This window comes from Gigantopelta aegis, chromosome 4 (assembly GCF_016097555.1).
Source record: "Gigantopelta aegis isolate Gae_Host chromosome 4, Gae_host_genome, whole genome shotgun sequence".
In the NCBI taxonomy this organism is placed as follows: Eukaryota; Metazoa; Mollusca; class Gastropoda; order Neomphalida; family Peltospiridae; genus Gigantopelta; species Gigantopelta aegis.
The window spans coordinates 68,712,088-68,729,083 of NC_054702.1; the positions used below are offsets into that span (position 1 = coordinate 68,712,088).

At 34.5% G+C, this 16,996-nt stretch overlaps 1 protein-coding gene across 1 annotated transcript in view; it reads left to right on the plus strand.

Annotated features, from left to right (window-relative positions):
* LOC121369958 (proto-oncogene tyrosine-protein kinase ROS-like) overlaps positions 1 to 14,658 on the plus strand; it is a 50,331-nt gene extending 35,673 nt beyond the window's left edge. Inside the window, exons 23-36 of the mRNA XM_041495040.1 lie at positions 261 to 437; positions 1,016 to 1,214; positions 1,601 to 1,724; positions 1,987 to 2,159; positions 2,689 to 2,793; positions 3,228 to 3,366; positions 3,698 to 3,860; positions 4,341 to 4,535; positions 5,000 to 5,097; positions 5,526 to 5,723; positions 6,102 to 6,236; positions 6,732 to 6,880; positions 12,210 to 12,292; positions 12,504 to 14,658. Of these exons, the coding sequence (XP_041350974.1) occupies positions 261 to 437; positions 1,016 to 1,214; positions 1,601 to 1,724; positions 1,987 to 2,159; positions 2,689 to 2,793; positions 3,228 to 3,366; positions 3,698 to 3,860; positions 4,341 to 4,535; positions 5,000 to 5,097; positions 5,526 to 5,723; positions 6,102 to 6,236; positions 6,732 to 6,880; positions 12,210 to 12,292; positions 12,504 to 13,442 (2,877 nt within the window). The 3' untranslated portion in view covers positions 13,443 to 14,658. The remainder of the gene's footprint in view (positions 1 to 260; positions 438 to 1,015; positions 1,215 to 1,600; positions 1,725 to 1,986; positions 2,160 to 2,688; positions 2,794 to 3,227; positions 3,367 to 3,697; positions 3,861 to 4,340; positions 4,536 to 4,999; positions 5,098 to 5,525; positions 5,724 to 6,101; positions 6,237 to 6,731; positions 6,881 to 12,209; positions 12,293 to 12,503) is intronic.
* Positions 14,659 to 16,996: the final 2,338 nt, after the last annotated feature.

Sequence of the window (16,996 nt, forward strand, 5' to 3'; positions counted from 1 at the left end):
GTCCCTAGATAAACAACCTCTGGATTTTTCAAAAAGTCCAGATTTTAGTGCTTCTTGAAAACTGTTCCTATCCTTGTTTTATTAAAAGCTCACAGCCCTATCCTTTTAAAAACATAGAAAGTTTTCAGATCCCCCCCCCCCCATATCATTTTTCTCCCTGGATGATGCCTAATGAAGTTTAATGTAGATTTTAAGGGAACTAGTTCTGAATTGATCAGTATGAAGTCTTAACTAGCATTTGTTTTTTCTTGTATTTTTAGATCCTGTCATTTGACAGTTCCAGAAAGTTACACAGTGAAAGTGCTGCTGTCCGAGCAAAGACATTTGACAATCCAGGGGAGCTAACTTTGAAGCAGTCATTTCCCAATGCTCTTCATCTCATATGGATATCACCTTCAGACAACAGTGTTACTAGACACTCATACCAGTTTGCAGAGGTAAAATTTGCAGAGTAGAAATTTTTAAAATGTAACAAACAGAAGAAAAAAAGTCAACATCCCTCCCCCCTTCAAAAAACATAAAACAGACATCACAAACATATCCGGATGATGATGAAATGGTGCAGCTGCTTTGATTTGGAACAGTGGGCCATGCTTTATGCCATTTGACAGTTGATCTTGGTATCATATGAGCCTGGGGGTAAATGGAACCTGCAGTGCCTGCCAAATAGTCATCCCATCCCCCCATGTGAAGTTGCAGATTTGAAATTGATTTAAAATCATATACATAAAAATATCAAGTAACTTTTGTAACATAAAGAACAATGGTTATTGGTAAGGGAACCAGTCAAATCTCTCTTAAATGATAAAGGCACTTTTTAAAATTACTTTTTTGACACCCATTTAATACTGAAGTACTACAATGCAATGAAGACTACCTCCAAACATCAGTTGCAGGAAGATTTTTCATGGATAAATGTTCTTCAGTATACTTTTCATGTATGTCACGTAGCTGTGTAATATTATGATTAATAAATGAAATTCATCAGTTTTGGTCATTATATTTGTATTTGCAGGTGACTAGTGGTGAGTTGCTGTGGATGCTTCATGACGATATCCCCCAGTCCACAGAAAACAACACTGAGTATGAGGTGCAGTTCACAGAATTGGAGCCCAACACAGACTATGTCTTTCAAGTTAAAGCATTGTACCAGTCGACTAAATTCTCCCTCTATGTTTGGCCAAATGACCGGCGCTACACATTTAAAACCATGAGTAAGTCATCCGGTTGTGTGTCGTCTAAAATGTTCTATATTAGATTTCGAATGAAAAGTTTATCCTTTAACTTTTGACTCGGTTTTGACTTTAACATTTTGGTGGTTGTGGATTTCAGGACACTTTTAAAGGTTTAAGAGCAATTGCTTGAATAAAAGTTTGACAAAAGTGCTTCAGTTGTAACTAAAACATTGGATTGTAAAGTTACTCCATTTCAAGGAAATATCTTTTTTGTTGATTCTGATGATCCTTGTTCTTTAGTTTTTAAGGATTTTTTTTCTGAATCTCATTACAGCATCAATACATGTTGTTTACATCAACTAATATAAACGGTTTATGTGAAGAAGATTTCAATAATTTAAAAGCTTTTTTTCCTTGTTTTTTAGCTGATGTGCCTGATGAGCCGTTTCCTCCCAAATTTCATCAGCTCAAGTCAGGAACATACGAAGTGGTTTGGTCTGAGCCAGATGACAATGGAGCTTCTATTAAGCATTACCTTTTGGAATACAGGTAACAACAAAATATTAAGTTTTATTTCATTTACATTGAGATCTCCAGAAAATGTGGTGTATTGTACCTTCACCTTGAGCATCACCAAGAAATATTTAAAAGTGGTTTAGTTCTGTACTTTTTATAAATAATATTAAATTTGTTTAAATTCTTGTTATAAATTTTGCTCTTTTATTTTTAAATGCATTCAAAGTATTAATTTCAAGTTGAGCATTGTGTAGATCATTGTGTAAAGTGTATTAAAGTTGACTTGCTCTAACAGTTTTCCAGATACAAATGAATGGCATCCTGCTTTCAATGGGTCGAGCATGCGTTGGCTGGTTGATGATGAGACACTGAAGCCTCGTCATCGCTACATCTTCCGTGTGGCGGCTGAGAACGATAACGGGTGGAGTCCATTCAGTGATAACAGCTCTGTGTTTCTGGCACCATCTGGTTAGTCCCATTTTCTTATTGCCTCTGACTCTTTATGACATTTATAACTTAAGACATTTTTGTTAGCTTTACCAATTAGTAACACTTGTCTAATAATGCAGTTGGTTATTTCATTGTGTTATATTTAGCAATATTAAGCAATTCTTCAACTGCATGTTTGTGTAGTTGGATTCATTTTTGTTATGCTTCCATCTGAAAGCTATTCAAGCACACATAACCTGTGACATGTTCAGGAGGCCAAACACTCACGATCAGTTTCTACCACATCACACTAATCTAATGTTAGGTGCAAAAACCAGTCAGTGAGTAACAGCACAACATCCTCATTGACATGACTCTGTGTAAATACAACCTCTGACTTGGCCAGAGAGTTGTTTTCATCTGCGTGTTATCATAGCTTAATTTAAATATTGTGGTTTATACCCAAAAAAATGTCATTTTGATTTCCATCCTAATAACAAGTATGTCACATTTTTAAGGTTTGAGTAATGATGGAATGGTGTATTTATTTGTGTTTTGTTTATTTCAGCTCTGATGAAGAGTGCTGTGACAGAGGAAGTGGGGATTGCCATTGCTGTCTCCATCAGTTTCATCATCATTGTCATTATAATTGTTATCACTGGCATCTGTATATGTAAGTGTTAAATATCACACCTTTAGGAAAATTTACATTAATCTTGCAACATTAAAGGCATTATAGATATTTTTTCTGGTGTCACAGAATTAATTGAACAATTAAAAAGAAAATAACAAGTAAATGATGTTATGTATTTTAGTATCTGTGACAGATCTCAAATTTAGCATAAGAAGATGGCAGCACCAGTTTTTTAATAAGGGAAAAAGCAGAAGAGATGTTTAAATTGATTTATATAACCAAAATGTTCCTTCCAAGACAACAGTTCTATGTTGGCATAATTATCTGAAGAATTCAGTTGCATGTACATGTAATAATGTGTAAAATAAAATCCTGAATGTGCAGGGTAACAAGTATGCTCATTATACCTGTAGTGGTTAGTTTCTTTAATACAAAAAACTAGATGATGATCCTGTTCATGTATTTGAATGCAGGCACAAAGAGACGACAGCATGAGAAGAAGAAAGCTCGAGAGTTCATTGCGGTCTACCAAGTTCCGGACATGGAGCTGGCCACTTTGAGAGAACTACCTCACACAGCTGTTCAGCAGAGCAACACACTGTATGGCATCAGGTCAGTTAATCTAGGCTATCTACAAAATGATGGGCTGTTGCTAAAGAAGTGTCTTGAGGGTTTAGAATTGTTTGATTTATACTCTGCACACAAGTTGTAATATGGGGTTGTTGGAGAGTACTATTTTAATTAGTTTTTGTGTATGTTGAAAGATATTCCATACAAATCATTCTCTCTTAAATTTACTAGATTAAACTATGTATCCGGGTTGTTTCATTTCTTAAATGTATTCATTATTGTAAAAGAAGTCACCACAGTTAATAATGTAACAAATATATATAGTTGCATATCTTTTTTTCAAATTAAATGATTGTTATCTTTGCCTTTTCAGCTATGTTCCAACAGCTGAAGACATAGCATCCTTGCCACATTTCCGAAGGGACCAGCTCAATTTGACCAAGTTCCTGGGTAGTGGAGCATTTGGCGAGGTCTTCATGGGTGTGGCAAAGAACATCCTCCATTATAATTCTGGTGAAACCAAAGTGGCTGTGAAGGTAATTCATGTTTACATGCTATCATGAATCTGTAAATATTTGGCTTGGTCTCCATCATAAGTATTGTAATCAGATATATGAGCTTGAACTTTTGTTTTGTTATACAGATTTATTTTCTCAAGTGGATTAGTGTTTTTCTTTCCATTGTTAGTTCATAGGTCCATGGAAAGACAGCAATGTGTTAGTCAGTTATTGTACCGCTTTTCCATAATTACGTTAGTGCATTAGGTAACAAATTCAATAATTTTTTCCCTAGTAAAGGTGTATGTAATACCTCAAAACATATAATAGGCTGGAAATACCCACAAAGTAGTAGCTGAGGAGTGCAAAGAATGAAACAGACAAAAAGGGAAAGTCCTAATATTTTTGAGTGGTTACTTCATGGCATCCTTTTGCTGTAACTCTGTATTAATGTATTGTTTTCAAAAATCCTCTTTAGTCTATCAAAATAACAGTTATTATTTTATCATTTGATTGCAGACACTAAGAAAATCAGCTACCGAGAGTGAAAAGGAGGAATTCCTGAAAGAAGCCTTGTTGATGAGTAACTTCCACCATGAGCACATTCTCGGTCTTCTGGGCGTCTGCCTCGACAATGATCCTCAGTTCCTTATCCTGGAGCTCATGGAAGGCAGTGACCTCCTGTCCTTCCTTCGCAACTGCAGGGCTACTAACGTAAGCTAATCAATTTACTACCTGACATCTTTGTATCTTCTTTTTTTCATTTGGATAACCATTCTAGATCAGATCTTATAAAACTGTTTGGTTGATTTTTAAAACATGTCTCCAGACAATAATTCTTAGAATATCGGTATTGTTTAGACCTAGAAACTAAGTTTTTATACTGCTTTAAAATATGCTTTCTAATAATGATGCTTATAGTTTTATACAGAAGTAACAGGTATATCAAGAGATGTGGTGTACTGTTCTATCTGTGGTAAAGTGCATAGGAAATATTTTTTTCTAGTAATAAATAATAAAGAGTAGCCATCTGTTAACAGTGGGTTGTTGTTGATTTTTTTTTTGCTTCATTTCCTAAACTAAATATGTATCACAATTACAATAATATATTAATAGCTTATTAAACAATGTCATTGCAATCCTTTTTATCATTATTACTGTTTTATGTTTTGTTGTAGTCCAGTGCCTGTAAATTGTTGCTGCCAGACCTGGTACAGATCTGTGTCCATGTGGCCAGGGGATGTCAGTACCTTGAAGAAATGCACTTTGTTCACAGGTGATCATTTAACACAATACACAGAAAATCATTCAACACAACAATTCTTATTTGACATTATTGGCACTTAATATTTTTTAAAACTGGCACATACTTGTAATTATTGGACACATTTTAATAGAAATAAAGTCTAAACATTCTTATTCATGTCCCATATCACATATGGAGTCTTCTTGGAATAATATATTTATTGCATTTATTATGCTTGTCCTTGCAGTGCTTTGTAATAAATGTATACATATTAAGCACAATAGAACCCATGTGTTTTCCACTAGTGCATTAAATTTTATATGCCGGACACTAAATGGCTGAATGTAGACATAAAATTAGACTTGCATCTCTTCCATATGTCAATCTATTCATCAATGCATGCAACTGACCAGAAGTATGAAGATGTTTCTATTTTGCTTTTGTTGTGTGTGTTTCAGAGATTTAGCTGCCAGAAATTGCCTTGTGTCGAGTGTTCACCCAGTTGAGATGGTTATAAAGATAGGCGACTTTGGTCTGGCGAGAGATATTTACAAGAATGATTACTACAGAAAGGAGGGTGAAGGCTTGCTTCCAGTGAGGTGGATGTCTCCTGAGTCGCTGGTGGATGGTGTATTCACAACCCTCTCTGATATATGGTATAGTCTTGTTATTCATTGTTATTATTCATCTTGTTCATTTAACACCTTTAAGAAATTATTTTGTATTTCGGGACAGACCAAGAAATAAAAGTCATGTAAGTATTTCTGGAAATCTGGATTTTAGCACTACTCAAAAACTGTTTCTGTCCTTGACCTTGTTCTTTGATAAAAGGTCACACTAGCATGCCATTGTTAATTCCTTGCAGAGGTTTTCAGAATATATTGTCAATGTCATTTTCATTTTATGGTGAGATGTGTCATTATGAAATAACATTAGTTGATAGGTATTTTATACTTCTGATGTGCTTTTATATATGCGTATGTTACAGTTAAACATATAATGACATATTATTGACAAATTATACTTTTTTGCAGGGCTTTTGGTGTTCTGATGTGGGAAGTTGTAACATTGGGACAACAACCATATCCTGCCAGAACCAACATTGAAGTTCTACATTTTGTGCGAGCTGGTGGAAAACTTGAGAGGCCAGAAAAGTGTCCAGATGACATGTAAGTCGTAAAATTGTGTGGTTGCATAAATTATTAGATTTATGAACATCTTATTGTAATCATACAAAGTGACTTCAATCCTGTAAAAGACGTTAATGGTGCATTGCTTCGCAAGGCTCAATGGGTAGGTGTAAACCACTTGCACCGACCAGTGATCCATAACTGGTTCAACAAAGGCCATGGTTTATGCTATCCTGCCTGTGGGAAGCGCAAATAAAAGATCCCTTGCTGCTAATCGGAAGAGTAGCCCATGTAGTGGCGACAGCGGGTTTCCTCTTAAAATCTGTGTGGTCCTTAACCATATGTCTGACGCCATATAACCGTAAATAAAATGTGTTGAGTGCGTCGTTAAATAAAACATTTCTTTCTTTCTTTCAACTATTTCAAATTATTGATTACTTGATCTATTTTTAAGCCAGTTAATTAAAACAATTCATCCTTGAATTTATTGCTTACAAGGTTCATGCTTGACACAAATGTTTTGCATATTTTTAGATATGACTTAATGCAGAAATGTTGGAGTTACTCACCTGAAGATCGACCTACATTTTCATTCTTGTTACAAAAACTGGAACGGTACAAGGAAATATGTGACAATATGACCCCTGATGAGATTGCCCAGTCTTCACCATCTGCTCTTGATGGTAAGTATAGACAAAATATTCCTTCATTCCTTTATTTCTTATCAGGGGGTTAAAAAGCAATTTATTGAAACAATATTTATTTGACAAAACATAATGGGATTGATCAACAAGCATAACCCCTCCCTACATTTTACAAGCGGATAAATATTAAGATATAACAGACCTACATAAACATGAACAAAGAGGAAGAAAAAGAGAGGAGGGGGATATAGTGAGTAGAAAACTGTTAATTCTAATTAATGTGTTAATTATGTGTCTATTATAAAATTTATGTGTTAATTTTAGCAAATTGTTTTAAAAAGCAATTGTTCTGAGGGTTTGATATAATGCATTAACCAAGTGTCTGGTTTATCACAATCAAATTTATACTCCTGCAATAAAGCAACCTACAGGCTGATCAAAAAGTATTATTTAGATAATTTAAATGGTAAAGCTGTAAACATAACTAGTGGTGTTTTTTCTGTATGCATATATAGGGTGTTTATCATGAACAGTTGTTAATTTTATCTCATTGCACTAATTAGTACATTTTCTTTCATATTTTTGTCCTTTTCAATAAATCATGTTTTAGAGGGATTAACCATATTGTACTAATAAAGATTTCATATTTATTATCCTTTTTGGAAACATCTTTCAGTTAAAAATTGTCACTGGATGAGTTAGTAGTTTTGAGTCATGAGATCTGTTCACCTGAGGGAGGCCAGATTTGAAGTATAAAATATCTTACACAAAAGAGATGCATTTATTAGTCTCTCGTTATTATCACCCTAGAAGTTTTACTTCTTGTCAGTTAAAAATAAACATTTTTAAAAGGTAAAATACTAAACTAATATATATTTCACAACTTGCTGATTATGCAAGTGATCATAAGCCAAAGAAACTTTTGTAATCTATAAAACTGAGTTTGTGTATAACTACATTTATTTGCAGCAGACTGAAATGTTTGGGGGAATTAGAGGAATAAATGTTTACTAATATTTTAAACATTTCATTTTGTACATTTCATTGCAATCATCCATTCATGTTCATGTCCATCTATCTTAATGTTGTTGGTAACATTTGTTTACACATCATTTTTTGTAAATAATTGGAGTGTTTTAATTCCTGATATTGTTGTTTGTGTTTATGGTTTTTGTTTGTTTTTCTACCTCAGTTTTCTTTCAAATCACTCCCACATTGTTTTGTGCCCTCTCATTTTTCTTTCAGTGTATACCAGTGTTATATTATTTTGTATGAACTGATTTATAATTTTGTTTCATTCTGATATCATTTATGCCGCAAGTCCCAACTTTGTAATTAATTGCAAATCACATTTGGTTTCAGACCCATATAGCCAGTGGGTTGGGGTTCTGAGGGAGCGAAGGTTGCATTTTTGGTCAATAAAAAATATGTTTATAATGAGTCAAATACAGTCTACATTTTCATAAATATTTAAAAGTTTACTACAAAATTTATGTAAAACACTATGCTACAGAAAACCCTGGCAACTGGCCTGATTTTAGATATTAAATTTATGCATGTTCTTTATTTTATTTTATTTCAAGTTGCCCAAAACTTAATTGTTGTGTTTTTTTCAGACTTTCATTTAGAATGTAGATTAAAACTCTGAAAATGCTAACAAATAAAGCAGATTGCTTTCTGCTGAAGACTAAAACCATTGGATTGATTGTTAAGGATTTTTCTATTCTTTAATTATAAGACAGTTGGACTTTATTCTTAAATAACGTTAACAAAAATAAAATATATAGAGGATATTTCATGTTTTTTGTCAAATATTATTTATATCTCATTGAGTGAAGTTTGCAATCATATCTCATGAGTTGCTCTTGCACAACGAGTACTATGATTGCAAACTTCACGAGATGAGATATAAATCATATTTGATAAAAACATGAAATTTTCTATTTATTATATAACTTTTGGCAGTTTACCTTTTTTAAAATGCCAGCAGCAAAATAGTTCCAGATTTCTTAAAGTGAAGATAACACTTTCTACAGTGACGATAACACATTTTAGAGTGAAATAGTGAAATTTTCATTCTAAAATGTGTTATCGTCACTGAGTGACTGATAACACTTTTATTTCACTGATATTTTAAGATATTTCACTAAATGTTATATAATAAATAAAATCCTTTATGTAATAAATAGTTGTTTAGGAACACCCAGTTGAGTTTAATTTTAGTAAAAGTAGGAATCTAGGATTTTATTAAAACAGTTTGAAGATATAATCACCACAAACAAAATGAGGGTTACATGCTAATATTGTAATATTTTATTTTTATTTATGGTCCTACAATCAATAGTTAACTATTCATTTTTGGTTATGGTCCCATCATTAACAACAATAATTATTATTATTTTTTTTTTTTTATGGTCCTACTATTAATAATCAGTAGTTAACCAATTAATATTTGTGAGCGGTTCTACCATTAATAATCAATAGTTAACTATTCCTTTTTGTTTACAGTCCTACCAATGGTTAGCTTTTCATTTTTGGTTACCTTCCTACCATTAATGATCGGTAAACTATTTGTTTTTTGTTTATTAACATAACATTTTAAAATTCTAATAATACTCATTGCTTTGCTTACACTAGCATCCCTACAACACAGAGTTATGAGAGTGTTTTTAAGTCTTTTTTTAATTTGCTTGCTTAGTTGCATGACCTTGCATGCTAACCTCTGATCTCTGACCCTTGCATGATGCCTTCCAGCCCAGCCTCACCTCCCGTCATCATCATCATCCACCACGAACACTGACTTTTATTTTGGGCTTGCTAATCTTGCATTTGATGATGAGGTAGTGGCCAGCGACACGAGCGACGACGAGGAAGCAGCCGGGCCGGCAACGACGTTCACCCGTCCAAGGTGTCCCCATCGGAGGAGAGGTAGGACGGTGTTCCCTCCCTTGTTTACACGTCCACCGGTATCACCTGCATGAACTGTATATAATTAACATATTTTAGTATTAATAACGAAAACAAAATGATGGAAATTAAAGTTGATATTATAGAGTGTTCATTGTCATTGAAGGTTGTTAAAGAAATAATTTTTTAGTATTAACAACGAAAACAAAATGATGGAAATTAAAGTTAATATTGTAGAGTGTTCATTGTTATTGAAGGTAGGAGGTTGTTAAAGAAATAATGTTAGTATTAATAACAAAAACAAAATGATGGAAATTAAAGTTATAATATTGTCATTGTCCATTGAAGGTTGTTAAAGAAATAATTTTTTAGTATTAATAACAAAAACAAAACGTGATTTCTCACTGAAATATAAATGATGGAAATTAAAATTTAATATTGTAGTGTTCATTGTCATTGGAGGTTGTCAAAGAAAAGTAGGCAGTTTTAAATAATTTTAGGATTAATAACAAAAACAAGTGATTTCTCGTTGAAATATAAATGATGGAAATTAAAATGAACACTTTTATTACTTAAATTTATATAATCTCTTATTTTGTCTTTTGGAATAAACCAAAGTATTAGCTTTATTTGATTTTCAAATTTAATATCAAATTTATTTGTAATTTTTTGTGTTCAAAATTGAAAGTAAAAATGTCATTTGAAGTTAAATATCCAAAGTTCACCATTACAATTATTATAATTAATATTAATTTGTTCCTTTATCCTACAACAAAAAGTATATAATATACAGTTCTGCAGCCAAATATCCAAAGTCCCCAGACCACAGTTATTTTACTGTTCTGCACTAGCTTGTTATTAATTCCTCTTTTAAATTATTATAGCTATAGTTAAATAATCCATAGCTTAACATTCACTGCATGATGCTAACAGTCTGTTTATAACGTTTAACTATTAACCTGACATAACATATTACTAATACAATCACACCTGTCAGCATTCTGAGTTCTGATAAAAAAAAAAAATTCTAAAGTATGCAACATTAAGATGGGGTTACCAAGAAATATGGGTGGATGAACCTCATTTTGGCTATCTTTTATCTGTTGTTTGCAGTTTTGCTTTGAAAAACAGGAGTAAATACTAGCCATAAGTATGCACTAGTTCATTACAAAAATGAACTGCTTTAAAACATTTCTGGTGACACCATGGATGAGCATACCAAAACATTGTTTTAAACTGAATAATGTAAGTCAAAAATGCATTAAATAGCCTTTTAAACTTAAGACACATGCATAAATTTGGGGGGGGGAGGGTTTCATGACATTTCTTACATTTCATGGTTGTCATGACATAACATAAAATTGATGACATTGAAAAATGACAAAGAAGATAAACTACCAAACAATAGTTAATATTCAAAATATCATCTATGAAATTAGTATGAACATATAATACCTTTTATTCTAATTTCAAAATGTATTACCTATTTGTCCTGCTGTATTGAAATATTATAAATAAATTTATTATGTTGTCTTGTGCTGTGTGCTGTGTTGTATTGTGAAGTGTAAATGTTTATAATATCTTTTGCCAATAAAATAGTTTATTGATGTGTTATTTTTAATGTGTGATCTTTATCTTTGAATACTAAAAACTAAACATGCACAAAAATTGAGTTTTGGACTTCAAATGTCTGATCTTAATTTAAAACTGTTAAAACTGTTATAAGCACACATGGTTCAAAAGTAAAAAATAATCATACTTTTAGTCAGATGTGATCATCTCTTGTTCTAAGACAGTGATATATGCTGTCTTATCTGTTGGCAAGTGCATAATAATAACAACCCATTGATGCTAATAAAAAAAATCACGTCACAATTGTGTAGTAATTCAAAACATGCTGGCATGTCATTAAACAAAATTAATATAGTCCTATCCTTATTAACACAACTATTAGTCATCCATACAGTGCAGCTTGGTGTATCTTAGATTGATACACATTTTATTAGTTTTAATCAGAAAACCTTTTATAAATGATTCTCAGTCAGTGTTTCTGCCAGAAAGAAATTTTTAGGTATGGCACTATGAAATTGAATGCAGCCACAGTTAACAGGGGGTAAGGGGGGCCTCCCCAACAAAGAAAATGGGTTACATTTAGGGTTAGGGTTAAGAATAATTCATTTTGTCAAAATTTTAACTTAAAAAAAAAAAAAAAAAAAATTAGTATGGCGCCATACCTATTTTACCCTCTGGCAGAAACCCTGTCAGTATATACATTTAGCTTATAGATTCAGTTATACAGTAGTTAGACATTAAAAATAGGTGATGTTAACAGTTATTGGAATCCCTGCATTGAAGAACATCCTGGCTGGTTTCAGCATGAGAGGGTAAGGCTGGTTAAGCTAACCTGAAATGATGTTTCAGTTTTTAACTCTGCTGTTCATGCAATCTGTGTTTCTTTCAGAGGGTGGCTCCGTTCGCCTGACGCCGACAAGCAAGAAAAGACGTCTGATGACCTTATTAGGTGGAGCTGAGGCCAGTGAAAAGGTTAGTGCTGTATATTTAATATACACGTGGGTTTAATTCAAAGCATGGTTAAGTTAATTAATTGTGTGAAGCTATATAGCAGAAAACAAAGGGAGACTTTTTAGGGTTTACATTTTGACCTATTTTTATATTAATGAAGACTGGTATTAAAACAACAATAAAATTTATGATTTGCATTTTTAAATTTGTGATATATTTTTTTCTTTTTCAGCTAACTGTAGACCTACCAAATCAAATGAAGAGAACAATTTCCCTCGATTCAAAACACTCCTCTGCCTCGGATGATCCCAGAATCTCTTACTCTCAGGTCCAGTTTATACCAGAAAGAGATTACGATGAGATGGGATATCTCAAACCAAGAAAAAAGGACATTCCCAAGTACCTAGAGCTGATCAGTGACCCAGTCAATGGAGGCATGCATCCGGTGCTTGAACGTGTGAACTCGCCAACAGAAAGTGTTTCTTCCACCAACAGCCAACGGTCTTCCCAGTACGCAGCAATGAACAAAAACAGCGGACCTTCTTCCCCGAGCAGTGTTAACTTCCCACTCATTCAGTTCAGCGATTCCAATGGAAATGCAGATTACTATAGGGCAGTAAAAAATTATCCCGACAAACCTCCTCCTTACCAGGTTGCTAAGGAGCTTGCTTTACGGACCAAGGGTGTTAGATCGGTTAGGTCTTGTAAGAATGATGCTTCTCACACTGACAGAGATTTGTACTCGAGACCTCTGATCAGTGGACAGCATTCGAATTCTTCCAACGAGTCTGGGTACTATTGTGTGGAGTGTTACAACAACCGCTCTCCCCCGTACCGAGGTGACAAGGCTGTGCCAAACTATGAGAGAGTCGATGAAGGCAGGATGGAGTCGCCACTGCCGAATTATTCAGTCTGGTCAAATAACAACATCGGACGTGGTTGTTCAGGTGAAGTAAGCAATGCCAACAGGTCAAATAACAACATTGGACATGGTTGTTCAGGCGAAGTGACCAATAGCAACAAAGATTTGCTTGTGTTTCCACCAGAGTATGTGAATGTTGCGAATCACGGTGGTGGTGGTGGTGGTGGAAGGACATCGCGTAATCAGGTTTACCCAGAAAATGGTGCTGCGTTTGCTGGTTTTGAGATTTCTCAGGCTAGTCTTGTTTAAAACCCACTTCATTATTGTTACAGAATTTACATTGCAAATGGAACTTGCATATTTTTTTTTTTTTTACTGGGCCAAAAAAGGTTGTGTGTCATCGATTAACATAATAATCAAAATACTTTTTGGTGTGAAACCTTTTCCTAACTACCACATACATGTTTTTCTTTAATTCATATTGTAGAATTGATATGAATTCTGTTGAAATGTTTGTTAATGTTTAGTTACATTGTTACAGTAACACATTGAAAGAACTCTATTTTGTGTGGACATTACTGATGATGTGTTCCACTGGGGTGTCTCAGTTAACTTGTAAGACTGCTGTTGCACAGTCTACCCTAGTTTTTGTTGAAAAAAAATTCTCCACTAGAATAATAGTGAAATGTTGTTACTTAATTCTTGTTATTGCAATTTTAAACCATTTCTATGTTAATGGTAACTTTGTTCATTTGCATGTTTTTTGTTATAGTATCTTATGAACTATTTTAGTTTACAAGTTTTATTGTAGCATTGTTTAACTATGAAATTTCAGTAATTCAGCACTCTGTGAAATAACATTGATATTACATCAGTCAGTAAGTGCCTGTTGAATAAGACCTCATGAATGTTCTGTAAATATTATTATTTAGAGCATAAATCCATGCAATGAAAGTTGGCATGTTATCTAATACATGTACATTGAAATCAGTGTGGTGCAGAATTATCTTAACGACCTAACACTCAAAAAGTATGAAGTTGAAATAAAATTCTTTATTGGCACCTTGATCAAAGTGAACCCTGGCACCAATGTCAGATGTTGTTACAAAAACTTCTCAGAGGTGAGACCAAACATATTTTCATCACATGGTCTTAAATTTCACAAAAGTTACAGTGTGTTGTATAAATGAATTAAGAAAAGAGGACTCATTGTGTGGACTCATCAAAACACACTGACAAAGTATTCTTTGTGCCACATTACATTAAAATGTTGTCAGGATCATGTTTTTCATAACTTGTCTTTCATATTGGATGGTACAGCAATTTATTTGCTTATATCCACAAGAAGGTTCAAGCATGCTGTCCTGGACGTGATTAAAAAGGCTGGGTCGCCTATACAATTGCATTTTATATATACTACTCAAAAGAATGTAAGGGTCAAAAATTTATAACCAAATAAGTTTCAGAGTGTATTAGATTGATGATGTAAACTACACCAAAAATTTAATTTATTGTTCCATATTTACAAAAACCCACAAATAAACGTCAGTGTATACAAGAAAGTCACATGACATGCTGTCAAAGTTGAAGGTTGTCAAACATGGATTTTACACCTTAGAACATTCGTTTAATAGTGTGTGAATCCACCCCTGGCGCGAATACACTCGACACATCGTTGCCTCATGCTGTTGATCAGACGTCTGAAGAACTCTTGGGGAATGGCCTGCCACTCTGCCATAAGAAGTTGACCCAGATCATGAAGGTTGGCCGGAGGGGCATGGTTATCCCGAACTCTCCTGCCTAATTCGTCCCAGGCGTGCTCTATTGGGGCCAAGTCAGGCGAATATGCTGGCCAATCCATCCTGGCGATACCTTGTTGTCTGAGAAAGTCCGTTACCACCCTGGCACGGTGGGGTCTGGCATTGTCATCCTGCAGAACTGCCCCGCTGCCAATCTGCTGAAGGCCTGGGAGAACCAACGGCCGGATAATCTTTCAGATAGCGGATTCCATTCAGATTGCCATCCACCACATAGATCCTGTGGTGGATAGAGATGCCACCCCACACCATGACGCTGCCACCACCGAACTGGTGACGTTGTCTAACGTTAACGTCAGCGAAGCGCTCCCCAGGACGTCTGTAGACACGAACCCGACCATCGTTGAACTGGAGACTAAACCTGGACTCATCAGTGAACATCACTCGACCCCACTGAACACGTTGCCACCGCAGATGAAGTGTGCACCAGTGACGTCTGGCCGTTCTGTGACGTGGTAGGAGTGGTGGTCGAACAGCCTGGCGACAGCAGCGTAGATTATTGGCTCTCAGACGATTGCGTATGGTTTGATCAGACACTCGAGTTCCAGTCGCAGTCCGCAGATTGTCACGTAATCGGCGTGCAGTGGTTGTGCGTTGACGTAGAGCCATATTGGTGATGTAGCGGTCCTCTCTATTTGTAGTGCTTCGGGGTCTTCCCGAACGTGGACGATTTCGAACAGAATTCGTTGCTTGGTACCGTTGCCACAGTCGGCCAATGACACTCTGACTGACACCAAGTCTCAGAGCAACATTTCTTTGCGTATTGCCATCCTGAAGCCAAGCAATAGCCCTTCCTCGATCTTCGATAGTCAGTTGACGTCGTACCATTGTCGAATTTGGAGTGTGCACCGTACATGAACGCAAGCTCCAATTATACGGAAATTCAGCATTGGGAATATGGAATACACAAGCAAAGCGTGCAAATGAAGCGCTTTGTGAAAAAGCAAATTATGGGCACTTAGCAGACCTTTAGCTTTCGCCCTAATTTACGTGCAAATGTAAGCATGTTTTCGCCATTAGAACTAGTCGACAGTGTCAATGACTGGATTTTAATTCATTTATGGGTTGCTTAGACCCACTTTCGTCAAAATGGAACAATACCATGCGTGACATTATGGTCTAGCTAATATAATTGACATTCAGAAAAATAATGTCGAAAATATCGTCTGACCCTTAAATTCTTTTGAGTAGTATATATATATATATATATATATATCATCCAACTTTTGTCATGTTTAATATACAGGTCTAAGCTGCAATTTTCTTTGCTTCCTATGTTTTCTGTTGTTTCTGCTTTGAATGAACATAAAGACTTGATAGTCATAACTATTCCTTTCATTTCAGATTAATATGGCTCGCATTTTGGCATTCTGTATTTCTAGTCATTAACAAAATGTATCGTTATGGATGATATTTTAACAGTATTCTAAAAAGTGCTAACAATGTTTTGGTTTTTCATCTTAAACCTGTAAATTTGTTAGTCTGGCTTAAATGTTACCTTGGCAGTTGCTACTTTTCTGTTACAATTATTATATCATCTTTTAAGTGGTGCTTTGCAGTGCCTGTAACTGGGTACAGGCTTTCTACTGGTTAAAAGAAGCTTCTGAGTCTGTTTTAAAAGTTAAAATTGAACCTAACTTGTATACATTATATACTGATGGAAAGAAATAAAGGATCACACAGATAGCAACAAGAACTAATGACTGCATTGAAAATCAATTCATATTGTCAGAAATTGACTTGGAACATATATGCAGCACATTCAATCACACATTACAACTTGGTATGAAATACAGATATTAACTAGCATGGTAATGTCTGTATTTCATACCACGTTAATTAAATTTGGTCTATAATTTGACATGTTCTCTTATTTCTTTCCATCAGTATATTAACAACCTACAGGCTTACCCTAATGTTTAATGAGGTTGCATAATACCTATTTTGCAATATGCTTTCTTTTTTTCTCTACTTGCTTTTGTATTTTTTATGAAATTATTTTTGTGTGCTATTGTGATTCAGAATTTTCATGCTGAATTTGAAATG